The sequence below is a fragment of the Vombatus ursinus genome, unplaced genomic scaffold (genome assembly GCF_900497805.2).
Source record: "Vombatus ursinus unplaced genomic scaffold, bare-nosed wombat genome assembly UNPS02014941.1, whole genome shotgun sequence".
NCBI classification, from domain to species: Eukaryota; Metazoa; Chordata; class Mammalia; order Diprotodontia; family Vombatidae; genus Vombatus; species Vombatus ursinus.
This window is the reverse complement of record NW_020954719.1, coordinates 6,940,732-6,953,307: the sequence shown is the minus strand read 5'-3', so window position 1 is coordinate 6,953,307 and position 12,576 is coordinate 6,940,732. Positions and strand designations below refer to the sequence as shown.

Below are 12,576 nucleotides of genomic sequence, written 5' to 3'. Positions count from 1 at the left end.
AAAAAAAAAAAAAAGGACAAGGCTGATAGATGAGATTGCCCAAATTCTTCAGGAACTAGTTCCTAGGTCTTGAAAGAGACCCCACCCAAATAGGAAACCTCACTTCTATTTAGAGTATAAACAGAATCTAATCTAGGTGAATTCCAACTTCAAAGCATTAAGCCCATATCCCTGTATTCCTCCATTGGAGTTCAGGGTAACCCAGCTCATGAAGGAGAAAGCCAACCAGAACAGTCTGGGTAGAGATGGATTCCTTTGTCCAGATTACTGGAGGTGGCTGAGTCTCATGATCAAGCCAATTTTGAGCAGGAGGAGCTAAAGATTTTTATCCTAACTCCCCATTTAAATGTCCACCTATCAGGGTTGATTTCTCCTGTCAGGGGCATTCTCATTCAAAAAAAAAAAAAATATTTAAGGCATTCAGTGTCTCTACTAGGCGTCCTTGGTTATTGAGAGAAATCACTGACCATCAATTTATTGATTAATAGCTAGCTTATTAAATTGATTGTTAATTACTCAGAAAAAAAAAGACAAACACAGAAGAAACAAATGACCTGAAAACATCTACAAAGCCTCAAAGAAAAAATACAAATTGGATACAAGCCCAACAAAAATTCCTTAGAAGAGTTCAAGAAACCATTTTAAAAAAGTATTTTTAAAATAAAATGAGTATTTTAAAAATGAAGTGGAAGTAAAATATGAAAAGGATTAACAGCTTGGTAAAAGAGGTACAAATTATTATGGAAGAAAATAACTTCTTGAAAATTAGAACTGGCCAATAGAAGCTCATGACTCCATGAGACATTCAGAAATAATCAAAATCAAAAGAAAGAAGAAGGAGAAAGAGAAGGGAAAGGGGAAGAAGAAGAAGAAAAAGAAGACGAAGAAAAAGAGGAAAAAGAGATATCTCACAGAAAAAACAAACGACCTGGAAAACAGCTCGAAGAGAGATAATTTAAGAATCACTGGACTACCTGAAAGCCACGAACAAAAAAGGAACCTAGATATCATATTCGAAGAAATCTTAACATAAAACTGTCCAGATATATTGGAACCATAGGATAAAGTTGAAATTGAAAGAATCTAATGGCCAGCTCCTGAAACTCCAAAAAGGAAAATTCATAGAAATATAACTAAAATCCAGAGCTCCCAGGTCAAGGAAAAAAATGCTCAAAGCTGCCAGAAAGAATCACATAAATTTTAGCAGCCGCCATATAAAGGAATGGAGAGTTTAGAATAGATATTCCAGAAGGCAAAGGATCAAGGATTACAACCAAGAATAACCAGCAAAACTGAGTATAATCCTACAGTTAAAAATGGACCTTTAATAAAAAGATCAGAGCTGAGTAGAAAATATGATATACAAACACAGGTTCAAGAGAAGCACAAAAAGGTAAAAATAAGCGAGAAATCATAAAGGAATAAACAAGGTTAAAGTGTTTATATTCCTTACAGGGATATGAGACATGTAACCTCACAGAATTTTATCATAACTGGGGTTATTATAGGAAGAATAATTAGACACAAAGCCTGGGTATGATTCTAATAAGTTTGGAAAATCACAAAAGAAGAATGGAAGAAGAAGAAAGATGGGAAAAATTATCTCACATAAATGGAGCGTGCAAGAAAATGTTTAAACAATGGAGGAGGAAAGAAGAGGGAATGGGTGATACTTGAACCTTACTCTCAATCAGAACTGGTTAAAGGAGGGAAAAATACACATACACACAGTTGGGTACAGAAATACATTTTACTCACCAGGGAAATAGGAGGGAAAAGGGAAAGAGGAGGAGGAGAATTAGAGGGAGAGGAAATTAAGGAAGAAATTAGTCCCAAGCAAGAAAAACTCTTTTTGTTGTTGTTCAGTCATTTCAATTGTCTCTGACTCTTCATGACCCCATTTGGGTTTTTGGGGTTTTTTTTTTGGTAAAGATACTGAAGTGGTTTGCCATTTCCTTCTCCAGCTCATTTTACAGATGAGGGAGTAAGTAAACAGGGTTACATGACTTGCCCGGGGTCATACAGCAAGTAAGTATCTGAGGCTGGATTTGAACTCATCTTTCTGACTCCAGGCCCAGTGTTCTATCCACTACACCACCTGGCCGCCCTAGACAAATTCTAGGGACACACAAAAACAATTATAGCTCTTTTTGTTGTGGCAAAAGCAACATGTTCTGCTCATTTCACTATACATCAGCTCATAAAAGGCTTCCTAGGTTTCCCTGAACTGTTCTTATCATTACTTCTTTATCTTTGTTTTGATTTGTTTTTTGAAATAAGTTTGTATTGATGTAGTTATCCCCAGTATCCTTCACCCTCCATTTTTCTCTTTCCATCCCTGCTAGCTTTTCCATATAACAATACACTAAAATGCAGGCTAAGAAGCAACAGTTAGAATCGAACATGGAACAACTGATTGGTTTAAAACTGGAAAAGGAGTACAACAAGGCTGTATGCTGTACCTTATTTATTTAACTTATTTATTTAATTTATATGCGAAATGCCAGGCTGGATTAATCAAAAGTTGGAATTAAGGTTGCTGGGAGAAATATCAACAATCTCAGAAATGCAGATGATACCACTCTGGTGGCAGAAAATGAAAAGGAATTAAGAAGTCTCTTGATGAGAGCGAAAGAGTATAAAAGCTGACTTGAAACTTGACATTAAAAAAATTGGGATCTTGGTAACTGGTCCCATCACTTCTTGGCAAATAGAGGGAGAAGAAATGGAAGCAGTGTCAGATTTTATATTCTCAGGATCAAAGATCACTGTAGACAGCAATTGCACCTATGAAATTAAAAGACACTTGCTCCTTGGAAAGAAAGCTATGGCAAATCTGGACAGCATACTAAAAAGCAGAGACAACACCTTGCTAATAAAGGTCTATATAGTCAAAACTGGTTTTTTCCAGTAGCAATGTATGGCTGTGACAGCTGGACTATAGAGAAAGCTGATGCTTTCGAATTGTGGTGCTAGAGAAGACTTTTGAGAGTCTCTTGGACAGCAAAGAGTTCAAATTAGTTAACACTTAAAGAAATTAATTTAGCATCGCACCTATCAGATTGGCTAACATGACAAAACAAGAAAATTATAAATGCTGGAGAAGATGTGGGAAAATTAGAACACTACTGCCCTGTCAGTGGAGTTGTGAAATGGTCCAACTATTCTGGAAAACAATTTGGAACTATGCCCAAAGGGCTATAAAATTGTGCATACCCTTTGACCTAGCAATAGCACTTCGACGGCTATATCCCAAAGAGATGATAAAAATGGGAAAAAGACCTACATGTATAAAAATATTTATAGAAGCTCTTTTTGTGGTAGCCAAGAATTAGAAATTGAGGGGATGCCCATCAATTGGGGAATGGCTGAACAAGTTGTGGCATATGAATGTAATGGAATACTATTGTGCTATAAGAAATGATGAGCATACGGACTTCAGAAAAACCTGGAAAGACTTGTATGGACTGATGCTAAGTGAAGTGAACAGAACCAGGAGAACCTTGTACAAAGTAACAGCCATGTTGTACGATGACTAATATTGATAAATTTAAAACTCAAAAGCTTATGGAAGTGAATGCTGAAAACTAAAAATAAATTAATTAATTTAAAAATAAAAAAAAAAAGAAATTAATTCAGGCTATTCACTGGAAGGTCAAATACTGAAGCTGAGGCTTAAATACTTTGGCCACATAATGAGAAGATGGGACTCATTGGAAAAGACCCTGATGTTGGGAAAGATTGAAGGCAAAAGGAAAAGGGATGGCAGAGGAGGAATGGCTAGATAGTATAATGGAAACAACAAAATGAACTTGGATGGGCTTCAAGAGATAGTGGAGGATAGAAGGGCCCAGTGTGCTCTTGTCCACGGAGTCACAAAGAATTGGACAGGACTACTGAATGACTAAAGAACAACATGTGCTAAGCACTGTGCTAAGTGCTAGGGGTACAAATAAAATGAAAGACAATCCTTGCCTTTAAAGAGCTTACAATGCAATGAGGGAAGATAAGAGATAGAAGGAAGCTAAAAAGCAGGACAGGAATATGTGTGCCACCAGCAAACATCTGGCAGGACGTGATGTTCTGTGGAGTTCAAACCAAGCAGAGCTACTGATGGAAAGGAGAGGTACCTGGAAAGTTCAGATCCCAGTCCTCTATAAAGGAAAGCTCTGGGAGGAGTTTAGTATTCCAGCCTCTCATCAGAGGGTGAAAGAGACAAATAGTTTATACTTAAATATAACAAACTATTTTTTAAAAGAAAAAAAATGAATGTAACAGATAAAAACATTGAAAAAATCCAAAAACATGCGCAATGTTTAATACCTGTGGGCCTCCCACCTCCATGAAGGGTGGGTTGGGGGTGTCCTCTTATATCTCTTTATTTTGAGTCCTGCTTGATCTTTATAATTTTGTAACATTTACTTTTGATTTTTTGGTGAGTAGTTGTTCTATTTATATGACTGTAGTTACTGCGTATATTGTTTCCTTTGCTTTGCTTGCTTCACTTTGCATCAGTGTATATAGATTCTTCCATGCTTCTTTATATTCATCACACACATTCATTACAGCACAGTAATAATCCATTACATTCATGTACTACAATTTGTTTAGCCATTCCCCAACTGAGGGGCATCCAATTTGTTTCCAATTCTTTACTATCACAAGAAGTGCTGATGTAAATATTTTGGCATATATGGGGTCTTTCTTCTTAGCAACTGATTCCTTAGGGCGAAAGCTCAGTAATGAAAAAAAAAACAAACAAAAAAACCCCCAACAACTCAGTAATGAAGTTTCTGGTTCAAAAAGTATGGACAACTTAGTTGCTTTATTTGAATAATTCCAAATTTCTTTCCAAGATGACTGTACCATTCATATCTCCACCAACAATGTATTAGTGTGCTTATCACTCCCCAACCTCTCCAACACTGACAATTGCCATTCTGGGGTCATATTTGCCGATTTCTAGGGTGTGAGGTGAAACCTCAGGGTTGTTTTGATTTGCATTTCTCTTATTACTAGTCATCAGGAGCATTCTTTCACACAGTTGTGAATACTATGTGATCCTTCTAAGAATCTTTTGTTTATATTCTTTGACCACTTATCAACTGAGTAACAGCTATTAGTTTTTACATATATATTTATTAACTGCTGATACATCTTGGATACTAAACCCTTATAAATGAAATTTGATGAAAGGATTTTTTCCCCATTTGACCACTTCTCTTCTTATCTTAGGTGCATTAATTTTGTCTATGCAGGAAAAAAAAGCTCCTCAGTTTCATGTTATCAAAGTTATGTTTGATCTTTTGTGATGGCTTCAATCTCTTGTTTGGTTAAGAATAGATTTCCTATCCATACTAGTAAATAGATTTCCTATCCACACTGGTGAGAGTCTGCTTCTCTTTTAATTTTGTAGCTTAGTCACTAATATTAAAATAGTGCATCCATTTAGAATGTAATGTGGAATATGGTACACGGTGTTGCTCTAAACCTAATTTCTACTAGACTGCTTTTCTTTGCTCAAATTCAGTACTGTCAGGCCCCTCTCCTTTCTACTCCCCCCCCAATATATTCTTTGAGATTCTTGATGTTTTGTTCCTCCAAGATGAATTTCACTACTATTTTTTCTAATTCCATAAAATAATGCTTTGGTAGTTTGGTGTGGCACTGAATAAGGAAATTAATTTGGGCATTATTGTCATTTTTATTATGCTGATTTGACCTAATCATGAATAATTTAGTATTTCCCCAAATGAACAGTTCTATCTTTATGTCCTTTAACAAGGATTTTATTATTTATATGTGTATCGTTATTTTATCTGTATAGTTGTATTCATATAGTTTCTATGTATATTGTGGCAGGTAGATTTCCAAGTATTTATATATTCTATAATTATTTTAAAATGAAATTTCTATATCTCTTCCTGCTGAGATTTGTTAGTAATATACAGAAATATGATTTATGTGAGCTTATTTTATATTCTGTAACCTTATTTTTTCAATATTTTATTTTATTCTCTAGAATTATCTAAATAAATCATCATTATCTGCAAAAAGGGATGATTTTGTCCCATCTTTGCTTATGCTTATTCCCTCAATTTCTTTTTCTTAGTACTATATCTACATACTGTGTTTGAACACTATATCATGTAGTAATGGCAATAATGGACATCCTTGCTTTACTCTAGATCTTATTAAAAAAGGTCTTTAGTTTATTCCTATCATATACAATGCTGGCACTTGGTTTTAGAGGGCTACTACTTATATTAAGCAAAGATCTACTTATACCCATGTTTTCTAGTTGTTTTTTTCTTTTAAATAAGAATGGATGTGGTATATTGTCAAAAGCTTTTCCCACATCTACTGACATGTAATCCATAGGATTTTTGTTGTTCTTATTAATATGGTCTGTTATATTGACATTTTTCCTAACATTAAATCAACTCTGCATTCACAGCATAAATCCAATCTGACTACAGTATTAAATTTTTGTGATCTAGTACTGTAGTCTACTTGCTAATATTTTGACTTTCACTGGTTTGTGTATCAAGACCATTTTTGTATCACAAAAGAAATTTAGTAGGACTCCTTTTCCTATTTTATCAAATATGTTCCTTAACTGTTCCTTAAATATTTGATAGAATTTGCTTTCCATCCTCCATCCCTCTTTGGTAGGCCCATTTATGATTTGTTCAATTTTCTTTTCAGATTGTGTTAAGTCCTTTGTTTCTTGTTCTTTTAATCTAGGCAGTTAATAGTTTTGCAAATATTAACCCATTTCATTTAGATTGTTAGATTTTATTGGCATATAATTGGATAAATACTTTCTAATAATTTTCTTTATTTCTTTTCCATTTGTTATAAGTTCAACTTTTCAATTCTGATACTGGCAAACTGGCTTTCCTCTTTAAAAAAAATCAATATAGTGGCTTATCTGTTTTATTTTTTAAAAAACAGCTCCTAGTTATATTAATTTGATTTCATTTTGTTTTGCTTTCAATTTTGTTAATTCCTTCTTTGAATTTTAAGATTTCTATTTTGATCTTCAATTTCTGGTTTTTAAATTTCTTGGTTTTCTCTTTTTTTTCTCTCTAGTTGCCTGCCCAATTCATTGGTCTATTCTTTCTCTCTTTTACTGATGAAAATATTTAGGGATATAAATTTTTCCTTAAGAACTGTTTTGGCTACATCCTCCCAATTTTGCTATGTTGTTTTTATCATCATTTATCTGTTACTATATATGTTCTTTTACCCATCCGATATTCATTAGGATTAAGTCATTTAGTCCATTGATAAGGAACACTGCATAGATTTTTTTTGATGAATTGATGAGTTGTTGATTTTTTTTCTTTTTTTTCTTAAAAAAATTTACTATTATATGGAACGGTTCTCTGGGAGAGAGAAGGTACAGAAGAAAAGTTTAGGCAAACAAAATGCATCAACTGGAATTTATTGGTCTGTTTCTTTTAACAAGAGATGTCATTGGTACCACTTTCGAGGGAACATATTCAGTTCCGTGGTGGAGTTGGAAGCCTTATTTTAAGGAATGCTTGCTGAAGGCATCAGGTATAGATAACTCCAAGAGATTGACATTGAAAGGGGAGAAAGATATATAATGTCAGCTTGAGGGAATATCTTTTAAGGATGGGAGACATGTAGAGAAGTATGTAGGAGATGAGAAAGGAGCAAGAAGAAAGAAGAGACTGAAGATTAGAGGAGGGAGGGAATGACCACTTGGTCAAATTCCCAAAGAGACAGAGGAAGGTGGGATAAAGGACGTAAGTAGAAGGACTGATTTTCTTCAAAAGGGCCACCATTTCCTTGGAAGCTGGAACAAAAGAAAAGAAAAATGTAGAGGGGTTTTGAGGTATGGAGTAAAGGAGATGGGGAGAGACTTCACAAGGATAGCCTCAATCTTCTTGGTAAAATATTAGGCAAAGTTATCTGCTGAGAAAGATTAAGGGAACTGTAGATTGAGGGGATTGTGAAGAACACAGAAAACTATACCAAGGAACAATATAAAGGACTGCAGTGCTGCAATGAGGCCCCAGTTGAGATTAGAGAACATGAACTTAGTCTCTACTGGATAAATGGTAAGAGGACATAAACAAACAATTCTCAAAACAAGAATTGCAAACTATTAAAAATCATATAGAAGAGTACTCCAAATTACTACTAATAAAGGTAAAATTAAGCAACTCTGAGGAAAAAAAACTATCATTAATGGAAAAGTTGTAGAAAAACTGACACATTAACAAATATGTTTTTGGTGGAGCTATTAATAGGCTCAACCATTCTGGAAAGCAATTTGGAATCAAGCCCCTCCTCAAAGTAACGAATATCTATACTTTTGACCCAGAGATCCTACTGCTAGGCATATACCCCCAGGAGGTTAAGGAAAGGTAACACATACACCAAAATATTCATAGCAGCTCTTCTTGTGGGAGCAAAGAACGAGAAATTAAACAGACCATTATCTATCAACTGTCCACTGACTGGAGGAAAGTCAAAATAAATTGTGCTACATGAATGTAACAGAATATTGCTATGATGTAAGAAATTATGCCCATGAAGAGAGAAACATGAAAAACATATTAAATGATGCAGAATGAAGTATGTAGAACCAGGAAAGCAATATCCATGACTACAACAACGTAAATAGAAAGATAAAAAACAAAACTAAATGCTATGTAATTCTAAGGTGCAAAAAGTTTCGCTCTGGAGTATACCTGTTTAATCACTCTGCACAGATGTGAGGCTCTCAGTACAGAATACCACATATACTTGCAAACAGGAATTTGGAGTGGGAGTGGGGCTGAACTGCCTATTTTCTCTTTTAAAATCTGTTGCAAAGAATGGCTTCACAGGGAAGGAACATATGTTAAGTGAAAGTGATTTAAAAACAAAAGACAGCAATAAAAATAAGATATTTAAAAAGACAACCTGAATTTATAGTGGATGCTGCTAACACATTAAGGTGACTTCCTTTAGTGACATTCAGTAGCATAATAGAAAAGAGGAAGTCAGATAGTAGAGGTAACACAGGGTTGAGTATTGGCAGGGCATAAATGGTGGCAGGATTCAAAGGAAAAGGACAGCTTGTAGTTGAAATGGCCTCCTACATAAAGAATATATAAAGGTAGAAACACTCAGGTGAAAGAAGGGAGAAAAGAAAGAGCAAGTAGGACAGAAGATCATCAAGACAAAGAAAAAAAGTAACATGATTAATGCAAATGGAGAAACAAGAGACTGTGACCAGAAAAGGAGAATTTTAGAATTCAAGATGATAGAAATGGCACAGTTATCAGGGATAGTAAGATCTAAAGTATGATAATTCATTTGGGTGGTCAGAGTTAAGATGGAAGTCACTAGAGTTCAAATGGTTGATGAATTAGAAGACTAGGGTGTTTAAGGGGACATCAGTATGTATATTAAAGTCCTAAAATATGAGTTGAGATGAAGATTATGAGTTAGGCACCTCTCACCTAGATTACTGCAACAGCCTCCCTGTCTCAAGGTTTTCATCACTTCAAACCATCCTATACAAAGCTACCAAAGTAATTTTCCTTAAGCACAGATCTATTTAATCAACTCCAGAGGCTTCCAATCACTTTCAGGATAAAATATAAACTCCTCTGTTTAGCTTTTAAAGCCCTATGAATGAATTTTGGCCCAGGCCATCTTTCCAGTTTTGATGGACGTTACTTCACATCTGCTCTCCGCAATGTAGCCAAATTGGCCTTCTCTCTGTTCTTCACATACAATACTCCATCTCCAGACTCCATGAATTTGCACTGGCGGGAATCCCCTATGCCTGTAATACATTCTCTCCTTATTTCCAACTCCTAGAATCCTTCTCTTTCCTTATGATGCAGCTCAAGCAACATCTTTTGCATGAAACCTTTCCTGTTACCCACTCCCATACCTTCCAAACTACCCAGTATTTAACTATTTTGTATATATTTGCATTTATTCACTTTAGGTTTACATGGACATACTTAAATATGTACTTGTTGCTTCCCCAAATAGAATGCAACCTCTGCCCTGCTGATTCTCTTTCTTCCTTCAAGACATAACTCAAGTACCACCTTCTATATGAAGCCTTTCCAGATCCCCCAGCTAGTGTCCTCCCCTCCAACTACCTTATATTTATTCCTTTCATATTTATTCTACTTTGTACTATAGAATATTCTCTCTATACATATGTACTTGTCTCCCTGGATAGAATATAAACTCCTTGAGATTAGGGATTGCTTCTTTCATAGGCAACTGTTGGCACTGTGGAGAGAGCACTAGACCTGGAGTCAGAAAGACCTGAATTCAAATCCAGTCTCAGACACTTCTGACCTGTGTGACCCTGGGCATGTCACTTAATCTCTGTTTGACTCAGTTTCCTCAGTAAAATAAGGATAACAATAATACCTCCCGGGGTGGTTGTGAGGATCAAATGATATAATATATGTAAAGGCCTTAGCACAGTACTTAGAACATAGTAGGTGCTATAAAAATGTTAGCTATTTGATTATACTTCTATCTCTAGCACTTGGTACAATGCCTGGAACATCTGTTGTTGCTGTTCAGTTGCATCTAACTCTTTGTGACCCCACTTAGGATTTTCTTGGCAGAGATACTGAAGTGGTTTGCCATTTCCTTCTCCAGCTCATTTTATAGACAAGGAAACTGAAGCAAACAGAATTACATGACTTACATGGGGTCACACAGCTAGTGAGTGTCTGAGATGAATCTTCCTGACTCCAGGTCTGGTACTCTATCCACTGAACTACCTAGCTGCCCCACTTGCAGTGCATTAGGTGATGAATAAATGGTTGTTGATTGGACACATATAAATTTTCATTCTTGGGTCCAAAAAATGACCATGGCTAGAAAGCAGTTCATAAAAAAAAGATCAGGTGGTTTTAGTGCACTATAAGGTCAATATGAGTCAATAGTGTGATGTGTTAGGGAAAAATCTAATATAATCTTAAGCACATTCAGTGAGAAATCAAAGGTTAGGGTAATGATAGTCCTACTGTACTCTGCCCCCATCAGACCACATGTGGTATACGGTGTTCTGTTTTGGATGCCACATTCCAGAAAGGAGGGCAACTATGATGGCAAAATGTCTCATGCCATATGAAAACTGGTTAAGTATTGTGTATGTTTAGCCTGCAGACTATTTGGGAAATACCCTGTCTTCAGGAATTTAAGAAGCTGTTATGTGAAAGAGGGAATAGGTTTCTTTTGAAACAATTGGCAGAAGTTATAAGTAAATTTTGGATAGATATAAAGGAATATTTCCTAACAATTATAAAGTTAAATGGCCTGTCTGGGGAGCTGATGACCCTTCCTTACTAGGGGTTTTCAAACAAAAACTCAAATGTTATAAAGGGGATTTTTATTCAAGTAAAGGCTAGACTAAAGGACCTCTGAGATTCCTTCTAATTCTGAGACTGTGTGACTCTGAATATATTTCAAGACAGGTCATTCAATGCCTTTGGTTCCCTAAGGCAAGAGATCATTAATAGAACTTCTCAGCATTTCTGATGAATGTGAATTCCCTTCAGAAAGATCCTTTCATCTGTCACTGCCAACTCCCCAACAGTCACATCGCAAAGAACTAATACTACCAATCATCCCATGCCTAACTCTAAGATTTCATCCACGCTCTATAACACCCTACACCCACAATCAGTCAGGACCTGGCTTCCAACCATGCATACGCGACCAATTACTGGCACTGGCCTATTTCTTGAAAGACTGAGAGGTATTCAACAATGTGAACCCTCTCTAACTTCAGAGCAGGCTGCTACCCTTTCAGTCTAATGTAATTAAACTGTTTGGTGCATAGTGAACTTTTTCTTTTAAACTTTTTCTTCTGTTTGCTCAGCTAAAGGCACTCAAGTTTACTACCCAATTTCCCCTCTTACCTTCTCTTTCATGTTCTCAAAAGTTCCTCCCTGGGCCAGCACAGTATTGGACTGCAAATCAAAAATGAATCCTGATGGATCTGTAAGAATGAGAAAAGGAAAATGTATTGGGCCAGTAGGTGGCAAAGTGGATAGAGTGCTAGACTTTGAGTCAGTAACACCTGAATTCAAATCCAACCCTCAGGTATTTATTAGCTATGTTGACCCTGGTTTTGTCACTTAATTTCTATCTGACTCAATTTCCTCATCTGTAAAATGGAGGTAATAACAGTACCTAGCTCCCAGGGCTGGGATGAGGATCAAATGAAAAATTTGTAAAGTGGTTTGCAAGCGCTGTTATTAATCATCATGAACAGGAGTTATTTGGTAGATCTCCACAAAAGACTAGTCAAGACTAATTGCTTTTGAGCAAAGTAAGCATAACCTGAATGATTTACATAATGACTAATGAAAGGAAAACAACATTTAAAGTCTTCAGAATCTGACCAATGTAGTAAAATCATGATTTCAGACTTATTTGAAATAATGCCTTTGACCTGTGGGATGAGATGTGCGTTTTTAGACAGCCAATGTATTTGCTTTGCTTGATTTTGCTTAATTTGTTAAAAAAAAAAAAAAAAAAAAAAAAAAAAAAAAAAAAAAAAAAAAA

At 35.6% G+C, this 12,576-nt stretch overlaps 1 protein-coding gene across 1 annotated transcript in view; it reads right to left on the bottom strand.

Moving 5' to 3' along the window:
• The window catches only part of SPATS2 (spermatogenesis associated serine rich 2), a 134,805-nt gene that overhangs the window by 52,264 nt on the left and 69,965 nt on the right, over window positions 1–12,576 (bottom strand). The window contains exon 4 of the mRNA XM_027844435.1: window positions 11,928–12,007. Coding sequence (XP_027700236.1) covers window positions 11,928–12,007 — 80 coding nt within the window. The remainder of the gene's footprint in view (window positions 1–11,927; window positions 12,008–12,576) is intronic.